Source organism: Pleurodeles waltl, chromosome 7 (assembly GCF_031143425.1).
Source record: "Pleurodeles waltl isolate 20211129_DDA chromosome 7, aPleWal1.hap1.20221129, whole genome shotgun sequence".
NCBI lineage: Eukaryota > Metazoa > Chordata > Amphibia > Caudata > Salamandridae > Pleurodeles > Pleurodeles waltl.
In genome coordinates, this window is record NC_090446.1 from 1,114,847,364 (window position 1) to 1,114,868,259 (window position 20,896).

The 20,896-nt window shown below is 42.8% G+C and overlaps 1 protein-coding gene across 4 annotated transcripts in view; it reads left to right on the top strand.

Moving 5' to 3' along the window:
• Positions 1–20,896, top strand: part of TMEM104 (transmembrane protein 104) — a 358,378-nt gene that overhangs the window by 94,614 nt on the left and 242,868 nt on the right. For all 4 annotated transcript variants that reach the window (XM_069200086.1, XM_069200088.1, XM_069200085.1 and 1 more), the window contains exons 5-6: positions 12,702–12,792; positions 14,061–14,141. In XM_069200086.1, coding sequence (XP_069056187.1) covers positions 12,702–12,792; positions 14,061–14,141 — 172 coding nt within the window. The remainder of the gene's footprint in view (positions 1–12,701; positions 12,793–14,060; positions 14,142–20,896) is intronic.

Here is a 20,896-nt window from a genome sequence, read left to right on the forward strand (position 1 = left end):
ACAAAACAAAGGGCAGATCAGGCACCCAAATCCCAACACACTCAATCTAGCGATTTGGCTCCTGAGGTCATAGAATTTGGGTATTTACAACTACCAAATGAATGTATGGAAGTAATTAAGCAAGCAAGAAAACCCACCACCAGACAGTGCTATGCCAACTAATGGAAAAGATTTGTATATTACTGTCAATCTAAACAAATTGCCCCTCGTTCAGCATCAATACAAGATATTTGTATGCTATTTACTTCATTTACAAAAATCAAATTTAGCATTCTCTTCCATAAAGATACATCTCACTGCAATTTCCACATATTTGCAAAATATACAGCACAGCTCTTTATTTAGAGTACCGGTTATCAAAGCCTTCATGGAAGGCTTAAAACACATCATTCCACCCAGAACACCACCAGTTCCTTCTTGGAATTTAAATATAGTTCTTACAGACTTATGGGACCACCATTTGAGCCTATGCACTCTTGCCAAATTCAATTTGTCACATGGAAAGTTGCCTTTCTAGTGGCAATAACTTCTTTAAGAAGAGTAAGTGAAATACAAGCCTTTACTCTTGAAGAACCGTTTTTCCAGGTACACAAGTATAAAAGTTGTACTAAGAACAAACCCAAATTTTTTACCAAAAGTGGTATCACCATTTAATGTAAATCAAACTGTGGAACTGCCAGTATCCTTCCCACAGCCAGATTATGTAGCAGAAAGAGCTCTACATACATTAGACATCAAAAGAGCTTTAATGTACTATATAGATAGAACTAATCCGTTCAGAAAAACGAAACGACTATTTGTCGCTTTCCAAAAACCTCATACAGGTAATCCCATATCAAAACAAGGTTTAGCACGATGGATTGTAAGATGCATCCAAACATACTATATTAAAGCAAAAAGACAACTTCTAGTTACTCCTAAAGCACATTCTACAAGGAATAAAGGTGCCACAATGGCTTTTTTAGGGAATATACCAATGGCTGAAATATGTAAAGCTGCCACTTGGTCAACACCACATACTTTCACTAACTGTGTAGACGTAATTTCACAACAACAAGCCACAGTAGGCCAAGCTGTACTAAGAACATTATTTCAAACAACTTCAACTCCTACAGGCTAACCACCGCTCTTTAATGGGAGGACAAACTGCTTTGTAGTCAATGCACAGCATGTGTATCTGCAGCTGCACATGCCATAGGACGGAAAAAGTCACTTACCCAGTGTACATTTGTTCGTGGCATGTTCCGCTGCAGATTCACATGCACCCTCCCACCTCCCCTGGAGCCTGTAGTCGTTTAAGTTACAAACATTTGTACATATGTATATACATTTACATTAGCATGGGCATCTTTTACTCTGTACCTATATACTCTATCACTCCTTCCTTTACCCTCTGCGGGAAAACAATCTAACAATGGAGTAGATGCCCATGTGCAATGCAACCGAAGAGGAGGAGTCACTCGATCCTGTGACTCGAAAACACTTCTTCAAAGAAAAACAACTTGTAACACTCCGAGCCCAACACTAGATGGCGGGACCTATGCATAGCATGTGAATCTGCAGCACTACATGCCACGAACAGATGTACACTGTGTAAGTGATGTGTGTGTATATATATATATATATATATATAAGTATATATATATATATATATAATGACAGAAAGTAAACCCACCATGGATTTGGAAGTTCTCTAATTTGAAGCATCACGAGGTGGTCATTATGGATTGGTGCAAAGGGGCCTGAAGCACTGCCCATATATGGTCTCCTTTTACTCTAAACAAACACCTGAGTATGACGTTGTGTTCTAAAACTCTAACCCAGCCGCAAGAAGAATTGCCTTGGTGCCTGCTCTGAAAATGACGGTCCATAGAGGCCTGGACGTACTGAACACAAGATAAGAAGCACCCCAACATTAATCTTGGTGACGATTGAGCACGCCTTACAAGCCACAACTGTCACAAATGGGCCTAGGCACTGGGAGTAGCAGGCAATTCAGTCATTGCTGAGGAGCATTCTGTGGAGACTCAGAAATACCTTGTGCACATCTGTGCCTTGGCCTCTCCTGCCCTTCATTCAAAGGTGTTTTGCTTGCCCACTGGCTGGTTTAACAAGCCAGTATGAGGCAGACTTTGGCTATGTGACTACTTGGGAAACCAGACATTTACACCCATCTGGAAAGGCATCACCTTTGTAACAAAAGTTGCGTCCCCAGCACATCCTGTTCTCCTCTGAAAAGGTAACCCACATTTAAGGTGTAGCAAGAAAGATTGTGTCCCCATTCTACACAATTGGGACAATTGGCTTACGCAAACACAAGTCATACTACGATACAAATTGCCACCTCAGAAAATTGCAAGACCCAAAGGTAATGGTTCATAGAATGTCATACTTGGATCCTGGGAACTGCACCAGTTGAAACTATGCATTATCAAAACCAGTGAAGTCAAACTGACTAACCAGTACATATATGATATTTCTCCGAGAGGTGGTTAATGAAGACCCTTCTTGAGTAATTTTGGTTATCTGTGTTGGCCAATCAAAGAAAAAGATGCACAGGATGCAACTTGAGAAAGATAGAATAATTAGAAGCGTCTTGAAATTGGGAGCCTTTAATCTCATTTGCCAATCAGATAGAAACATGGAAGCAGATTTCCAGGGTAACAGAGCTATGATTTCGGTAAAGAAGTCATTTACCATGGCAGTTGAGAGAATTGCGGACAGGTCCGAGATCATTTAGTCGTAAAAACTGTACACACCCAGGCAGAGTTGTACTGTGTTGAGAAACTGTTCTTCTTGTGGCATCCATGTCATTACCATGTTGAGGTCGGCAAGAAAAGAACATTTTAGATTATTGCCTTGATTGGAAAAGACTGGAGGGTTCAGGTATTAGGTCATGTCACAGTAGCAGCTGCTGTGAAACCATTGTAGAGGTAGCTCAGACATATGTATTGAAACCACCCAGGGTAGTTGAATTGAGAAAACCTTAGTCCACATTTTTGGTGATGATTGAGCTATTTTTAAAAAAAAGCTGTTTAAAAGATGTAAACATATTTTTGATCTTTTAAAGGTTGTAAAGCTAGCCTTTCGTTTTTGTGTTGGCAGTTTTGTGACTGCGTTGTGTATTTCCCTTTGTGGATGGTACTATGGGATATAGCCCCTTCAATTATGGCTCAATGCTCTAGATAAGGCAGTCTAGAGACTTTGGAGCCTTTTTACACAGGTATATCTGATGGCAACAGTGATGCAAAAATGTATGGCCCTATTGAATGAATAACAGATCAGTTATCTCCAGAGCGATGGAAATATGTGAGAAGAAATCAAAAGTGCAGATATGAAATTGATTGTCTTCCTCAGGGCAAGAGAGAAAATTTGTGTGGCATAATTTTGCCCTTTTTGGAGCTTGAGCATTGTTTTGGAGGAGACTACATCTGCTGGAACTTAGCCTGAGCATCCATTAATCTTAGCAGATTTCCTGGAGTCCTTATTTGCCTCACATGTTCCTTCCCATACCTGTTCTTAGTTCTTTGTCTTCTGGAATACTCTGAACCAGCTAGCTGTACTTTCCACAGCAAGAGAAGAGTTGAAGGATCAGACTTTTAGCAGCATAGTACTGTTGTGCGCTCCACTGAAAGAAACATGACACTGAGCCAGTTTGCCACAAAGAGTATATGTTATAGATAAAGATGCAACAATTAAATGAAGAGGCACACAATCACATTGATAACTAATAAGAATGAAGCTCTGACTCGGTTTGCTAAAGCAATAACAGATCGCTTTTCATGCTTAACACAGAGGACGGTTACCAGTGGATAGTTCAGGATGAACCTCTGCCAGGCAGAAGGTCTGATGAGATATGCATTCCGAATGCTCCAAAGGTGACTTGTCCACCCAAGATAGGTTTCCTGGAGCCACAGTGTAAGTTGCCACATGCATTCCCTTCCCAGGAGGTACATCGACTAAAGAGATAGCTGTATTCTGCTTTCTTTGCGCACTCTCTGTGGTCTAATGTTTATCAGTCCAGTCTTCTTGGTCAGTAGTGCAGGTAGGCTTAAATGCATTGAGCAAGAGATGGCCCCACCATAGATAGCAGGACTTGTCAGTGAAACAACACACAATTATTACCAGTCAGGCAAGCAAGAGATGACCATACATTAATGACCACAGCAGTATTTCTGTTAATGAAAACAGTTGAATTACTATTCCGATGATTAACACGTCCAATACTTTGGAGCAGTCTTTGGGTGGCATCAGTACTGTGTAAAAACAATAACGAAGCCCAGGTTAACATTACTGACTAGCCATTTGATGTGAAGAATGTTTTCTTTCTTTCTGATGGACTTCAGGAGTACACAAAGAATATGGGCATACCCATTTCACTGAGTTTGATCCAGTCTATACTGCCAGATTCCTTCTTATAAGTGGTTAAGACTTCGCACTCTTCTAAAGCTAAAGCCCCCATTCAATGTCCTCCTTCTGCTAAACCCCAGGCCTCTAGCCAGCAATTCCTCTTCAACTGCTTAAACGTCACAAGAGGCAGTTCTTCAGGGGGATACTCCAATAAACCTGTAAGCGCACACTTAAGGCTAAGATGTCCAGTTGACTTCCCAGAGACATCACTTTCCCTAGCCACTCCTAATACTGGAGAAGTGTGCTTGACTGCTATGGGAGACCCATTTTTCTACTCTGGGTCTCCAGTTTCCACCATTAAGTGATGGACAGCTGGTGATTACTAAACGTGTGAAGGTAATGGAGAAGCTCCACTTCGGGTACATAGAGCCCATCCTGCCTTCCAAAGAAGGGATAACTCCCAGATTTCCTTCAACCATTGAGAAGGTTGGCTTCATCAATCATTGGATTTATATGTTGAAAAAACAGTATCTTCCTCTCCAGACGTTAAAAATGTGGGCTATGACTTAGGCACTGGCAGCTGTTCAAACTCTGACTTTGCATCTGCTTTTAGTCTGTGGACGTTTAGAATTGAAACCTTGTTTCATTCTGCAGGCTAACAGACAGTCGCTGATGTTCACTGTGGAGATCCAGTGCAATCAGAACAAAATACATTCTTTCAGCCTGAATGCAGCTTACAAGTCTTTGCCATACGTCTGGCTTGAGAAGCAGCCTTTTTTCTTCTATAGGTCTACAGCTACAAACTGGATGACAGTCTGATAAGGTGATTTCCAGTGATGTGGTTACTAACATCTTGACTGTTCTACTCAGCAGTTTTTACACTTTTGGGTTCTTTGTGGACTGTGCAAGATCCTTTTTGACTCCATCTAAGAGGATCCTTTTAGTTTTGCCCAGTCTGGATACAAAATTGTGGAGGCCGTTCCTCCTACCACACCCCGTCCCAGGAAAGTGTCTTCCATCATGGGGACTGTTGATCTTGAGCACATCACTAGGCTCCCACTACAATATTGAGCATACTACATGCATTCCAGACTTCGGCTTATTCCTGCATGTCATATATTCAGGCTTCTGGATAACTCTAGCATGCAACTTATTTCTGCAGGTTATGGAAGGAAAGTAGTAAATACACTGCAGCTGTGGGCTTTCAGCTCAATATTTTGGGTTCGGGTAGTCGCTACGAACTGGTGGTTAACACCAGTGTTTGGCACCTCTATTGCAAGCTAACGATCAAAGGTATTCAATACATTCCAGGCCTTGACTCGCATCAGCATATTATAGATTCAGGCTTCTGGATAACACTTGCACTGAGCTCACATCTGCTGGTAATGAATGGAGGTAACTGGATAGACTTGTGTTTGGGCTCATACCTGCAGGTCATTGATCCAGACTGTGGGATGACATTAGGATTGGGCCTACAGCTCCGGTGTGGTTCAGAGGTCCTGGACACACACTTGCCATGTACTTGCTTTTGGGTAAATGTTCAGAGAGTCCAGCCATGGTCCTTCTTTCTGCATTGAGCTTATGACAGGTGATTGCTTTAATCATCTGCCATATGGCTAGGGCTCCAATTCTCAAATATAACTAACTCAATATTGCAAGCAGGTATGTCAGAGGAGAAAGTTTCTATGGTGCAGTAATTGACAGTGAAACATGCCCTTCCTTGATAGAAAGCAAAGATTTGCTTTTTTACAGCTCTCTATCTCCATACTGATTTGCTCTGTGGCATAACTCTGTTTCACTGTCTCTGCGTTACAGCCAGCAACAGATCATAGCAAACTATGTACTAACACTTTTATGATTTCTAGGACATCTAGCTGCTCACTTGAGCTGTAAAAACATTACAGTTGGCATATAAATGACCTGTTTGCAGGCAAAAACTAATTTCAGTGCAGGGCGCACCTACTCTGCTTTTATGAGGCAATGCAAGATCTAAAAATCAATTTTGTGAATTCTACTTGCTTTTGAAGACACCTCACCCCAGTAAATATATAGCAAGGGTCATCAGACTTCAGTGTCAAGAGATCTTAGATGAGGGTTTATGAGTGCTCCAGTTAGGCTGCACTTAAAATAATGGATACGGTTTGGATACTATTTAAACTGCAGAACATGAAGGCGAAAGAGGTGAAGGTGCCTCACTAAGACACAGGGCTGTCACTCTGGCACTCACAAAAGGACTGCTCATGGCCACCATCACAGCCACTCATACCAGGCGGAGGAGCAATTCTGGCTCTGGGTCTAACTACTTCTACTGCTAACGAATAGTACTAGGGCACCAGAGAGATGGAATGTAGTCCAGTTTACTCCACTAGAGGTGCAGGTGACTGAAAGTATCTGTATGGAGGACAAGTTAACAGATTCAAACCACAGGGTCACCTCAGCCAGCAGCCCAGGAACAAGCTGAACATGGAGAATGTAATGTGGTTACTGGACAATTTGAGTCAAGTACATTACAGTTATGTTCAAGTAGATTATTCAAGTTAGAAAGTTCCCTTGAATACAGTATAGAAAAGACTGCATTTCTAGATGTAGAATTTACTGTAGACCACAACAACCTACTGAGCCACATTTATAGAAAACCTACAGTAGTCCGTAATGTATTGCATTTATAATCAGAACATGCAATTCATCCAAAGCAAAATATTCATTTCTAAAAGTCTGAAAACATCAAGATAAAACAAAACAATTCTAGAGATTACCAAGATGAAGCTAAAAGCATCACATACACATTTCTTGAAAAGAAGCACTAATATAAAGACATATTAGAGAAAGCCAATAAACCCAGCAGATAAAATTGAGAGACTAGAATTGCATAAGGATACTCCCCAAAAATGTTGTGCAAATGATTCTAGAATTAGATTAATTACAGAACATTCTTCAGTGAGTAACTATATCTTTGATGCCCTCCTCAAACATCAGGACATCCTTATAGTGTATGATGATTTACAGACACATATTGGTATTACACCACAAATAACTTATAACGGGACCAACACACTGCAAAATATAGTGCGTATGAGTGATTCATTCTCTATATGACCAAAACAGAACATTACACTGCTCCCAAGACTTTCAACACTAGACCAGTGTTGACTATCTTACATGGATCACTCTGAAAATGTTATTAGTCAGTGAAGTGCCCTCTAGGACAGGGTTAGATTCTCTTCCCATTCTCTTTTCTGAGCTGGCTGCTTTCTGAACTGGTTAGAATGCGTGAGGTCCGGGTGCCGGGGTGGGGGAGGTGGAAGTGGAAGTGGAACAGGATCAAAGCAAAAGAAAGGAAACCCCTTAATGAATTTCAAGCTTCACACTCACAAAACAACATAAGTTTTGTTTGGAAAAAGTTAAATAAAACGCTTCACAAGACAGCAAGGTGCCACTGAAGCTTCTGACAACAGATTCCTCATACAAGCTCTGTCAAAAAATTACTCCTACGGAGTACTGGAATAATTAAAGAAAGAGTAGTTTCAACAATAAAACTCATCACGTCCGAAAGCTCGATCACAGATTATGTTTTCTTGGGGAGCAAAACCTTATAATAAGGGATTGTGGTTCTGCAAAAAGCAAAAGTGAATCTGAAGCAGCATGCTACCTTTAAGTGTCAGTGATGTTTTCTTTTTAAAGGGGCTGTCTCTTTAATTCATTTTTTTGACTCACTTTTCAACATTTTGTCCTTTCAAAAGAAGAAAGAAACAGGGTTTGAACAATGAAAATGCATGAGTCCTTCTTTGGAATACAAACACAGTTTAAAAAGGAAAACTGAACAGATTGCATTTAGACAAGCAAATGACAAGCAAATGTTTAACAATAAAAGGGTGGGGATATTCAGTATTCGAGAATTTTTATGAAGCTACCATGAAGGAACATACAGTATTGCTGTATCACTTAAATAATAGCACTTATCAACGTTTAGAATGCTATCCAATCAGGAAGTCCGTAACATGGCTCAGAAGAGTGCTATCTGCACTTCCAAAAGACATGTGTAGGCCACTCCACATTGCCCTGGTTATTGTTTTTTGTTCATTGTTGAGTGCAAACCATGGCACTAATTGTCACAGATATACTGAATAAAAAAATTGACAAAGGAGGCCAGTACATGCAAATGGGTAAAGGGAGGGTGGAGCCAATGCAGGTTCACACTTCCCAGTTGTTATTTAAACATTAACTTTTAATAAATATATTGCTGAAGTATGATGCGGTGCTCACTGTCATTTACAGACAGAAACTTTCCAAGAAATGTCCAAAAACCTTCCAACTAACTTGCAGCTTTACTGATAAAACTATATAATGTACTAACAATCTGTGAAAATCGGGTTTCAGAAAACATATTTATTCTTTGCACATAACCAAGTAAAGTGTTCTGATTTGTTTCAATTCTATTAGAATATTTTTTTCATCACACAGAAGTCCAAACAATGGTCTTTCACAACTACTGAGATATAGTTTGGAAATTATTTGTAGAGTTGACTTAGCTATTTAAATGTTGTGTGTTAGGAAAAACCTAACAAAATCCTGGAACTCTGCTGTGAGAAGGAAAATTAATTGTAAGACAAACTGACTTTTGACCTCTGTTTCTGAAATGTGACATGAAATAGATTTAAAGGCATCTTTATTGTTCCTCCACTTTCTGACTGGACAGGATAGGACATTTGGTCTTTGTCAATTTGCCAGAAGGGGCGAGTAGGTCCTAAAAAAAGCCCGATCTGATAAAATATGGCTTGCCATGATGAATGGGCGGGTAGATTTTTGGAGGCCTAACATTGTATTCGCCCAAGCGTTGTTCATTTCACATCTCTAACCAATTAGTCTAAAACACTCTATTTGCCTTGAGTCAGTATATTATTATTGTTTAATTTGTTTCTGAAATACGTAATACCCCAACATACCTGTGAACCGTGTTTTCATCAGTTCAGAGTCATAAATGACAGCATACCTCTCAGCAAACAGTTTCCCTCTTTCACCTTCCCTAGTTTATATAACTTTGCTTTCTATACCAGGTAGGGCCTACTTACTTGGAACTATGTTTGTTTGCAACAGCAGGCTGAAAATTATGCTTTCTTTGGAAGTGTTGCAAAATTTGTAGTTTTTTTATTTGGGGCACTATTAACCGCCAAAGCCAGAGCGTGTTACAAGGTCATCCTGTGGAGTTCAGCTGCAGCCACTGCTTATAATCGGCAACTACATACAAAATGTCCCTATAGCTAAAGCGGCAGTAGAAGTGTCACTTTTACACACATCAAACATTTAATTCAAAGTTGTGTGAAATTAAGCAAAGAAAATGGTATTTTTTAAGCCAGAGTTCCAGACTTAGTTCACTTACATAACACACCATTCAAAGCACAAACGGTAAGGACCTCCACATCACGAGTTGTGGTGCCTGACAGACGCCAATCCTCCACAACGCCGCCTGGCCCACTGGTGCGATCGCACCGCCGTGGCCGGCGGTGAGCACCTCCAAACTGGCATCAGGCCTCAGCCTGTCTGCTGGATTATAGGTCTGCAAACCACCAGGCTTTCCGTGGCGGTCACCCCTCCACAAAAACCCTGGCGGTCACTCACCCGTTGACTGGAATCTCCATTCTTGTCACCGGCACACATATGTCCCCACACATCCCCCCACCCGTCCACACACTCACAGACACCCCCCCTTCACACACTCATGCACTCACATACACACCCCTCAACATACGCATACATCCACACAGACACCCCCCCCACTCACTCGCAAACATGCACACACACGCCCACTCACGCGCAAACATGCACTCAGACACCCCCACTCACTCGCATTCATTCACACGGACACCCCCATACACACAAACAGATACCCCCCACCCCATACAGATGCCCACTTACCTTCTCCGTCAAGGAGGACGTCCAGAAGGGGATGGGTTCTGGTGGTCTTGCATCGCCAGCACCACCACACCAGCAGGACTCCGCCAAGCCGTATTAAGACTTGTAATACGGTGGGCGGAGTCTTGCTGGCATGGCGTGGCGGTGGTGGCGATGTAGCCGCCTCTTCGGAGTCAGACTTCCACCCATAAATGGGTGGAAGTCCTCCAAGGACTCCTAATATGGCGGCACTGGTGGTCTGTTGCCTGCATCGGCTTAGGCAGTCCTGGAAAAGGACCGCTGAAGTCTTAATGAGGCACTTCTGTCTAAAAAAAGACTAAAGAGCTGCAATTTGCTTCGAAGGTAGAATACCATCAAAACTATCTTCAGGAGATAATCCATGCATTTAGATGTTGGGAGAGCAGACAGGCTCTAGATTGTCGCATTCGAAAGAACTCTGTCACATTGCTCCATTTCGAGATGTAGGGAAGACAAAAGGAGCCCTGCATGAGTAAGAATAAGCAGGATTTGAGACCATAAATTCAGGATTGGAAGGATGGATTTGAGCAATGGTTAATTGGGAAATCCTGGTTTTGCCTGTGAGTACTCACAGGTGGAACAGTCTGGTTTACCTTGTCTATTGGTGGCTATTGGAGGGGAACAAAAAGAGCCGGAGCAGACAACAATGGGCCAGCATGTTTTTACTGTGTTGTAGCAGGCCCATGGCATTCCACTATGAAGGGTTTGTGGTTCAAGAGGATGTGCAAGTAAAAGTATTTGTTTATTGTGAATATAAACCAGGGTGGACCTTCTGTATGAGATAAACTTCCTTTATAAGAGTAATTGTCTTCTTTTCCCAGATATCAATAAATACTTCATACTTGTTGCTGTGTAAAGCTGCTGCATGCCCGCACTTGCAGGAAGGCAAGACCTGGGTATTCCGATTTTTCTAAATATTGTTCAGCTTCCTTAAGTGTAACGGGCAGAAGGCAGTCCAGTGGCACTCCCAGTAACCTGAACTTCCTTAAGGGACAAGGGCTTCTGGTGTTAAATGGAGAAACTACAGAAAGGCACACAGCATTACGGCTGGAAACACAGCAGTGGATAATAAACTGGAATCCCTGTATTTAACCAGATGGGAGCTTATTACTCACTGGCAAAGGTGACTGAAAAGATGGCATGCCAGGAGACCTTGGGAAATTAAATGGTTTGAGCAGCTCAGGCTTTCATACAGAGGGCAGCTAAAACTGAAAACTGAGGGATAACTCTGCTAGCATACGTGACACTTTCCAGTGGCTAAATGGCTCTTAGAAGCTTGAAATCCGGTGGTATTGAATTTGGCAAAACCTTACCTAACTAAACTGGTTCTGTCAAACAGTTTTCTTCAAAACAGTTTGCTACAATGAATATTCACCGTCCTTGCAAACCCAACTTGGTGAGTAAACATCTTGACAAAAACATGTTGTCAAGGTTAGTCGGTCTCTGTCTTGTGTGGCACAGTGGGCATAAAAAATGATGTTCTGGAATTTGGCCCAAGTAATTACCAGGTGGTGAGATTTCTTTAAGCATTCCACACACCGCCTTTTTTGTTTTCCTTAAGCAATGTTGTACCATCATGGGATAATTGACGCAAAATGGGATTTTTATTTCCTGTGGCAGAGATTATGTAAAGCATTCCTTCCATCACTTTGTTGTTTGTTGCTATTACAAGGCTAGCAAACCATTGACTGAATTCTACAAAATGCAAGCAACTTGCAGTTGACTGAAGTATTCAAAACAGCAAACTGCACCTCTGCGCATACCTTGCATAGAACTAATGTTGTAGATGTTAACAGTACCTAAACATGGCATGTAAATTTACCAAGCCTTTGCAAGTGGAGTGTCTTCAAATCAAGCACTTCTTCTGTGTGACTAGACTTTGCTAAATACTTCAAATCATATGGATCTACAAGCAGTGTATTCCACAAATAAGGGACTTGGCTGTAGCTCTGTTCTTAACACATATATAGATGCGCCTTGTCACACTCTTTCAGACAAGGCATGGATTCACCTGGACAAAAACATTAATGCAACAGCTAATCAAACAATATGAACATTGGGTGATATCCAAGAGTGTTCTCTGCCATCCAAGTCTCTCAGTGCTCACCTGGCCTTTTCAGAATTTAAAGCTATTCAATTTAGACCCAATAGATGTTAATGTAAGTATAGTTTGTGGACCCACAAGACAAAACAAGTGACAAAACTGTTATTGCAGGCTGAGTGAGTATGTTTTTCTCCTAGAATACTTTATTGTTTATTGATGTATATAGAATGTTTAGGCATGTTTAGGTCTATCTACAGGGAGCATTTCTAATAGACCTTGATCAAATAGAATTGCCTAGTAGCCCTCTTAACATTGAGAAACGGAAGAGCATGTCCGACTTTAAGTCTGGTAACCTGACACTTTTTATTCTCCTCTTTAGAATGAGGGCTCCTCTTCGGACTACTCAGACAACGAGGATCAGGTCCAGGCTGGGCCTGAGCGATTAGAGTCCAGACCCATTCTTTCTGTGCGTGAGTATTCAGCCCACAAGACAGTGTTTGTCTGTGGGACAGCGTGTGTGCCGAGGCGCAGGACAAACTGTGCAAGCCTTCAAGTGAGACTAAATATGCAGGGCATATTGAGAGAAAATAAGGACTACTCAATGTGGCTGTGAGCAGGAGTACCTGAGTAAATGTGTTCTCACAGCAACACAGACTGCATATGTATGGTATTAGGGGAAGGCACAGGATAGAAAGTGTGAGTCCCTTGTGAGTGGACAGAGGGGCATTATGGGGTTGTCAAAGGTCAGGAAAAGCAGCATGATTTTATGCAAAAGACTCCATGTAAGTGAGCTGCCCGACTGACCTTTTAGAAAACAGTTCTATCTTGTGGGCAGCAGCCACGGACCTTGAACATAAGGGGGCATATTTTCTCTAGGTCTGCTAGTCCAGTTGATTCTAGTATGTAATGCAATGGACCACCTGTGGATGGGATTATACCAAGGGGCAGCACATTCTCTTGGTGAAGGATCATGCTGCAATAGATGGAGGTTGAATCACTGTCCGATTCCTTAATCTCAATGAACAAAATATTCTATTGACATTCTGCATAAACTTCTAAACCTCGTTCACAACCGAGTGAAGTGCTCTACAATACGATCATTGGAAAAAACTGAGCTCAAATAGAAATCATTTCATTTAGTTCACCATGTTCTGCTCTGGTATTCATCAACCCTCTGGAGATTCTGAGCAATATTGCCGGGAACCCCAAAGGTTGAGTACCCCATTAATTCCAAGGAACCTAACTGATTTCAGTCCAGTCCATTGTTCATTTTTCCATTTTAAGATGGAATGTATTTCCATTTGAAAAAATTAGGTTGTAGAGTTAACCACTGTAGTAAAAAAATTGAAAGGTTAAACATATTGTAGCACAGTTCCTTTCAGTGCAGCCTTAATGTGCCGAGAAATCAGCAAGGGAGTCTGGGGATGACTTTAATTTGAAGCTTGATAGACACTGCTTATGAAGGGGCAAATAGAAATACTTACTTCAAATGTTGTTCTCTTCTTTTCTTGGTGTTGGTATCTCTAAGGTGACATAATTCCATATCAGTCTAAGCTTTCATTCCCCTCGAGTATTTGCAAGGTGTTTGTCATGCAGCACTTTCCATTAGTTCATGCTCATTGCATTTTGTGCACCAGATATTTGACTAGTTTAAGGGTGCTTGGAGGATAGTTAGCAGTCATAGAATGAGTGCTATTTTGATAGGAATGTTAATTCTGTTTTGTATTGTAATACACAGAACAACGTGGATCAGTGGATTCTTTTGCGATTGTGGAGCGTGTGGAGATGGGTCAGATGGCGTCTTTGTTTTTTAACAAAGGTAAGGATATGTTCTGCCTCATTACACCACCTTAGTGTCTCATCAGTAGAAGCTGCAACCATGCAATCTCCTCACTGAAACAAGGGGGCAAATTCATACTGTACTGTGTCTTATTTTATCAGAGCATACTTGTTAAAATGGCATAAAGATATTGAACTTAGCTGTCCACAGCTAGTTAACAAGTTGCAGGCTCTTGCTGCAAGTTCCTGAATTCACACTTTTCTTCACTGAACCGTGGGGCCTAGTAGATCACACCAATGCATAGAAAAAATACTGAGTGCTGGAAGCTCACACAGATCCTCATCACAATGGGCACTTGAACCTAAAGCTTTTCCGTGTGTGGTTTACGCTATGTCCAGCATTGCTTTTGTAACTTTCAGTTCCCTAGCATTTTGATCCCTCTGCATCAGAGGAGTATTTAGGTTCATGTTTCTTTGTTAGCCATGTTATCAATTTGAACAATATCTGTGTGTTCTGCTGGATACTTCTTCCCACAGATCCCTCACTATAACAATTTCCTCAAGTCACCACACTTGATTGAGGAAACCTTTTCCCCATCAGTATCTCTCCAGCTCTATCATGGCACCACAGAACTTCTGTCAGCCCTCTTGGATGGGAAGAAATAAGGGTTATAGATGTTGCAGTCTGATTAGCTGGCTTTTTTGCCATATCTCTTCAGTGTCGGTCTGCAGCTCTATCAGTGACTAGGTTAGATGTCACCTATGAAGGTCTTGGGTTTAGTCCTTATTGATGCTGTTGTAAAAAGTTGTCTTTATTGGACATCCACACAACATCTGTATGTGGTTACTAGGCTCCAACTAAGACCGCAAGATAAGAGAGGCCAATGTTTTGGCTAATGACCCCAGTGACACTCCAGTGGTGTCCCTCTCCCCTCCTCAGGTATGCCAGCATTCAGGGAATGATACCCTAAGGGATGTTCCTGCAAGAAACACAAAAAACACCATCAGAAGGAGAAGTCCTCTTGTTCCTCAAGGTAATGTCTTGTCCCTGGGATGTTTCAAGTCACAACACCTGGAAAATTAAGCTAGAGTTCCAACTCCATCATCAGTCCCTTCTCAGTTTGAGGCCTTTCAAAAAGACATGTTGGATATTTTCTCTGCTCCAGGACCCTCCTAACCACTACCCAAGTGTGTTCCCGTTCCTATAGGTTTCATGAATCCAGCACCTCTGTTTCCAATTATGCCCATCTCTGGTCCTCTAAAATCTCCACCTATGTGGCATCATTGCCCTCGACACTTCAATCTTGCAAGCTAGCACACATTTGAGTGGTGAGGGAAAAGGATTGTGCCTGTGTTGATGCCTACCCCTCCACTTCCTAGGGCCCAGAGAATTTTGCCTGATGGAGGAGCTTTTTGGATCAGATTCCATTGCCCTCAATACGTCTACGAGAGATTGTGGAAGAGATGGTGGTGGAAGACCAGTCAACACCTAACAGTCTCTTCCCACCCTTACAAAGTGGATGCATGCCTTTACTTAGACCTACCGCGTCAGAAGGTAATACTCCTTTTCACATGTGCCCTCCATAAGAAGGCATGTGTTCATATTCTCCATTGTATGAAAAGCGGCATCAGTACTTGAATTTTCCTTACCCACTGCTGAAACACTGTCCAACTTATTTACTGAAATCCTGTAGCTATTCTTATCAGTCATGGAACCACTGCTCACATTAGTTGAAAAGCTTTTGAGGGCCAGTCCTAGCTGTCTGGCAGTAGCTTTTTTCGGATGCAATTGGCCTCTACACTGCAACTGAGTTTTGTGGCACAAGCATCATCTTTGAAATTGAGCCATAACTCTTTCTCCAAAGCTCTGCCAGATAATGAGCCTGAAATGCTTAACTTTATGGGCTAAAAAGTCTTTGCATTAGACAGCCTAGCTCTACCCATGATTAACTCCTTGTGGAAATTTCCTGATATGCCTTGAACAATCTTCCTCACCCATAAGATAGCCCTTCTTGGCCAGACAATAGTATGATCACCTTCAAACATGTCTTGAAGTGTTGCCTAGATTCCGGCAACACAGTGGCTCTGTCCATGGCAGCAGAGGTTACCTTGCCTGGTGTGCCTGGATGCTCTACACTGGCTTTTGAGGTGTCCAAGTGGCGCTAATGGACATGCCCTTCAATTGCGAGTAGATCTTTTGGGAGAAGGCAGACTCGTCCTTAGAACATATTGAGAAAAGTGGCACCAAAGTGCACTCCCTGAACCTGGCCTTCCCAGCGAAAAACCAACACTTGGAGTGTCACTGTTTTTTGGGACTTTCCCAAGAAAAAACGCAATGGCAATCTTTCCAGCAGGACCAGACCCACAAACCTGCAGCGCTATTACTCCTTTTGGGGCACAGGTGGACCTAAGAAACTCCAACATCACCAGTAGAAAGCAGCTGTAGACCCCCTGCCTCAAAATCTCTTTAGCTCCTTCCCACTTTACTTTAGACACGTAGCACTTTATCACCAATTGGGAGATGATAATCATGGATCACTGGGCACTCCAACTATTCAGTGACGGCTATTCCCTCACCCTTCTGCTCACTCTCATTAACTGTCCCTTTTCTGCAAGGAAATACTTCTAGGAATGTGCCTCATTCTTACAGGCCTAGGTTCTTGCACAAAGATGCCATAAATGTGATACCCCGAGGGGAGATGGGCACAGGATTTTACTTCCTTTTACTTCTTGGTCTCCAAGAAGGATGGAGGTCTCAGTCCAATCTGGACAGCTTTGATTTTTTTTTTTTTCAGCAGGGCAAGTTCAAAATTCTGTCCTTGAATCAGTATCTGCTGGCCTTCAATGCAGGGGACAGGTTGGTGTCTCTGTATCTCCAGATTGCTTTGTTCTATCTTCCAATCCTCCTTGCATATAGGCGTTCTCTCCTCTTTACAGTGGGGTCCCAACTTTACCAGTTCCTGATACCGCATTTTGGTGTAACAACTGTTCTGCAAGTGTTCATCAAAATGTTGGCTGTAGTGGTGGCTTCACTCTGAAGGCCTAGAGTCCATGTATTTACTTACTCGGGCAACTGGGTAGTGAAGGCGGGGTCCACTGTGCTAGTTACAAATTATCTCCGACACACTATGATCCTTTTGCATGACTTGAGATGTACCATTCACCATCAGTGCTCCGAGGTTGCACTCCACTTCCTTGGAGGCGCTGCTCTTCATAGGTGCGTTCTTGGACACAACCTACAAAAAGGCTTTTCATTCTCAATAGGATTCCATATTTTATGGATGTGATTCAAATATCTCTGGATCCTACTCCGATCACAGTTCTGCAAGCCCTCTGCTATGGGGACCTAATGATGTTGTGCATCCTGTTTATGTCTCAAGCCAGATTGCATTTAAATGCCTGAAGTGGTGCTTAAGACAACAGTGGCTTCATCAGGGAAGCCTCTCGGTTCAGGTGCAGATTTTCAACTCTGTTCATCTAGATTTCCAATGGTTGATGTGCCCCTCTAGCCCCAGAATTTGCCTTTCTTCCAGGCCTCTGCCGTCGCAGACCACAATATGAATCCCTCCATTTCAAAATGGGTAGCTCATCCTGTCAATATGAAGGTGCAGGGCCTTTGTTCTGGGTCGGCAAGTGCTGCAAATAAATATACTGGAGTTGCAGACAGCCCTATGCAGTGAAAACATGTCTTCTTCCCATCTTAGGGAGCATCATTCAGATCTTTTTGGAGAGCACAACCGCCGTACATTGGCAACGAACATGGTAATGTGGGTTCTTGAACTCTGTTATGGGACGCCTTAGGCATGTGACAGAGGACTTGGCTTTGCTATGAGGTTTCCTCCCCGTGGCAGCTCACCTTGTTAGAGCAGATGCACTGTGTCTCCTCTTATTAGAAGACCGTGACTGGCAGCTTCATCCTGAAGTGACTGACCTGGTTTTCTTCAGATTGGGCTGTTTATTTGTGAATCTCCTTGCAAGAGCCTGAATATGAAATGTACTCTATTTTGTGCCACTTCTTTCTGTGTGGTTCCCTGGGGGATGATTTCAATTTCAGTTGATCATGGGGTCTGCTTTAGGACAGTTCCACTTTTCTGCAGAAGGTGTGGGACAATGGTTGAGATTCTACAGAAGGTGCGGGAGGACGGAGCACAGATGTACTGAATTCCGCCAGACTTGGCAATGGGAATGTGCAACACTGATGTGTTGGAACTCTATATTCAGCACCTTTTTCCTCTCTTTTAATGTGGAAATGCTTCTGTGGCAAGATAGACCAAACCTCCGTCCTAATCCTCTGATGCTGAAGCTCATACTTGGAGATTGAGAATTGTCAAATAGAGGACTGCCTTCTGTTAACTAGTGGAATTGTCAGGCATTATCTGGGCTGCTCGAACACCTGCTGCCAAATACATTTATGCGGGCCACTGGTAAGAATTGATTGCTTGGTGTGAATCTGAAGATTTGAACCGTTTCCAGTCTCTTCTCTTTGACATTCTGTGCTTTGTGTTTTTCCTTGCCCGGTAGGGTTTGGAATTTGCCACTGTAAAATTGATATATGTTCAAATGAAATCATGGAGAAGTAGAAGTCTAGTCGCAGACGGAACCAGATAATGCCTCAATTCACGTTCCCTGTCTCCAACAAGAAGTATCTCCCAATTACCTGAAAGCCTTCAGTCATGCAGAGGTCCAGTACCACACTTGCAGTATTTTAAAATAACAACATTTAAGCCTTGCCCTGCAGAGTTCCTTGCAGTAAGAGAGTAGGGGAAGGACCAGGAACTCGGGGTGTGGTGATAGTCTGTTGGCTTTGAGCAGAAAGCAATGTTTTATAGGGGCTATACATCAGGATCAGAAAAGACCTGTAGTGTATATAAGGGAGATAGCAGCTGGAAAGAGAAAATTACAGCTGGACGGTTTGTGGTGGGACAGGTCCTGCATGCTGATAGATGCTGCAATGCACTATCCCTCTGCAGTCCTATAAATTGTACCCAAGCATTTGAAATCCGTGTTTCCTACATACATGAATAGCTCATAGCCCCATTTAGCCTTTCGGGGGACACAGCATAATACACATGATTATGCGAAGCAGTGCCCCGCATCAGTTAATAGTGAAATTGAGCCAACTTAACAAGCACTGTTGAGAGCGATCCCTTTTCTGTTGCCCCTTTAGGAAAGGACAGGCACAAGTTTAATTGCCCCAGCATTGTATTGAATCTGTTGATTATGCAGTGCTGTGCCCTTATTGGGAACATTTTAACTTCCACCCTCTCCCATGACCCTGTATATGTTCATTATACTATGCATTTCAGGATAAAGTACCTTTACATTTGTCAAACCTTTGCAGTGAAAATAAGAGCTTTGAGAATGCAGTGTACAGTAACACACATCTGCCACGCCGGTTTTACAATTGCAGGAAGAAAATTCAAACCCTAATCACTATAGGGGTCATTTTGACCGTGGCGGTCTTCTGACTGCCAGGGCAAAGGTCGTGGTTTCACCACCAACTGGCTGGCTGTGAAGACCGCCACATTATGAGTGTGGAAAGTTGGCCTCTGCCAACCTGCCATATCTCTACTCATACTACCAGGGTGGTTGGACCTGCTTGGCCAGAGATGAGCATCTCCAACCCGGCGGTTTACAGTAGACTGCCGGCGTTGTTAAAGAGGCCTTTCCACCAGGGTTTCCGTGGTTGTAGCACTGCCACGAAAACCCTGGCAGAAAGGAATTTCTTCCCTGTCACCAGTAGATGACTGCCCCACCCCCTCCCAGCAAGCACAATACCTCCCCCCCCTTCCGGGTACAGTACCTCCAACCCCCCCTCCCTGCATACATGCACATGCACACAGACATCCACACCCACCACCAAAACACTCATTCACCTACACCCACATACACGCATTCACTCACACCCACATACACGCATTCACTCACACACATCCATACTCACATTCACCTAAGCACTCATACACGCATACACACACCCATCCAAACACGCATACGCACACCCATCCAAACACGCATACGCACACCCATCCAAACACGCATACGCACACCCATCCAAACACGCATACGCACACCCATCCAAACACGCATACGCACACCCATCCAAACACGCATACGCACACCCATCCAAACACGCATACGCACACCCATCCAAACATGCATACGCACACCCATCCAAACATGCATACGCACATGCAGACAAACACGCATACAGACATCCATCCATACATCCATCCATACATGCATGCATGCACACACCCTTCCAAACACCTATACATGCACCAATCCAAACATGCATACACACACGCACAAACAACACCCCCCACCCCCTCCCCTGTCGGACGATCAACTTACCTGGACGAGGTCATCCGGCAGGGAAGGGAAAAGGGCGCTTCCACCTCCGGCAGAGCCCCGCCATCAGGACACCGTCACGCCGTATTGTTGCACATAAAGCCAAATGAGGGCCTATTTGTCTCTTACAAAAGCATGCTTCTATAAATGCACTAAATGTGGGATCGTAGCGTGCCATTTGTGTCTGATTGTTTACAGAGCAGTTCCAGTGGAAAGTATATATTTTAATTCTTTCATGTTATTGAATGAGAGACATCAGGATTGTCAGAACACCCTCTGCAAGAGCCTGTTAAAGTGAAGTATGGTCTGTTATTCACAGAAGCTGAGTTAACCAGCACAGTTTGCACAAGGTAATTGGTTACAGCTTACATGCAGTAGAAAACATGGCTGCTTGAGGACAAACGTGAGAAAGCAGGTTGTGCTTTTGGATCCTGATACAACCAA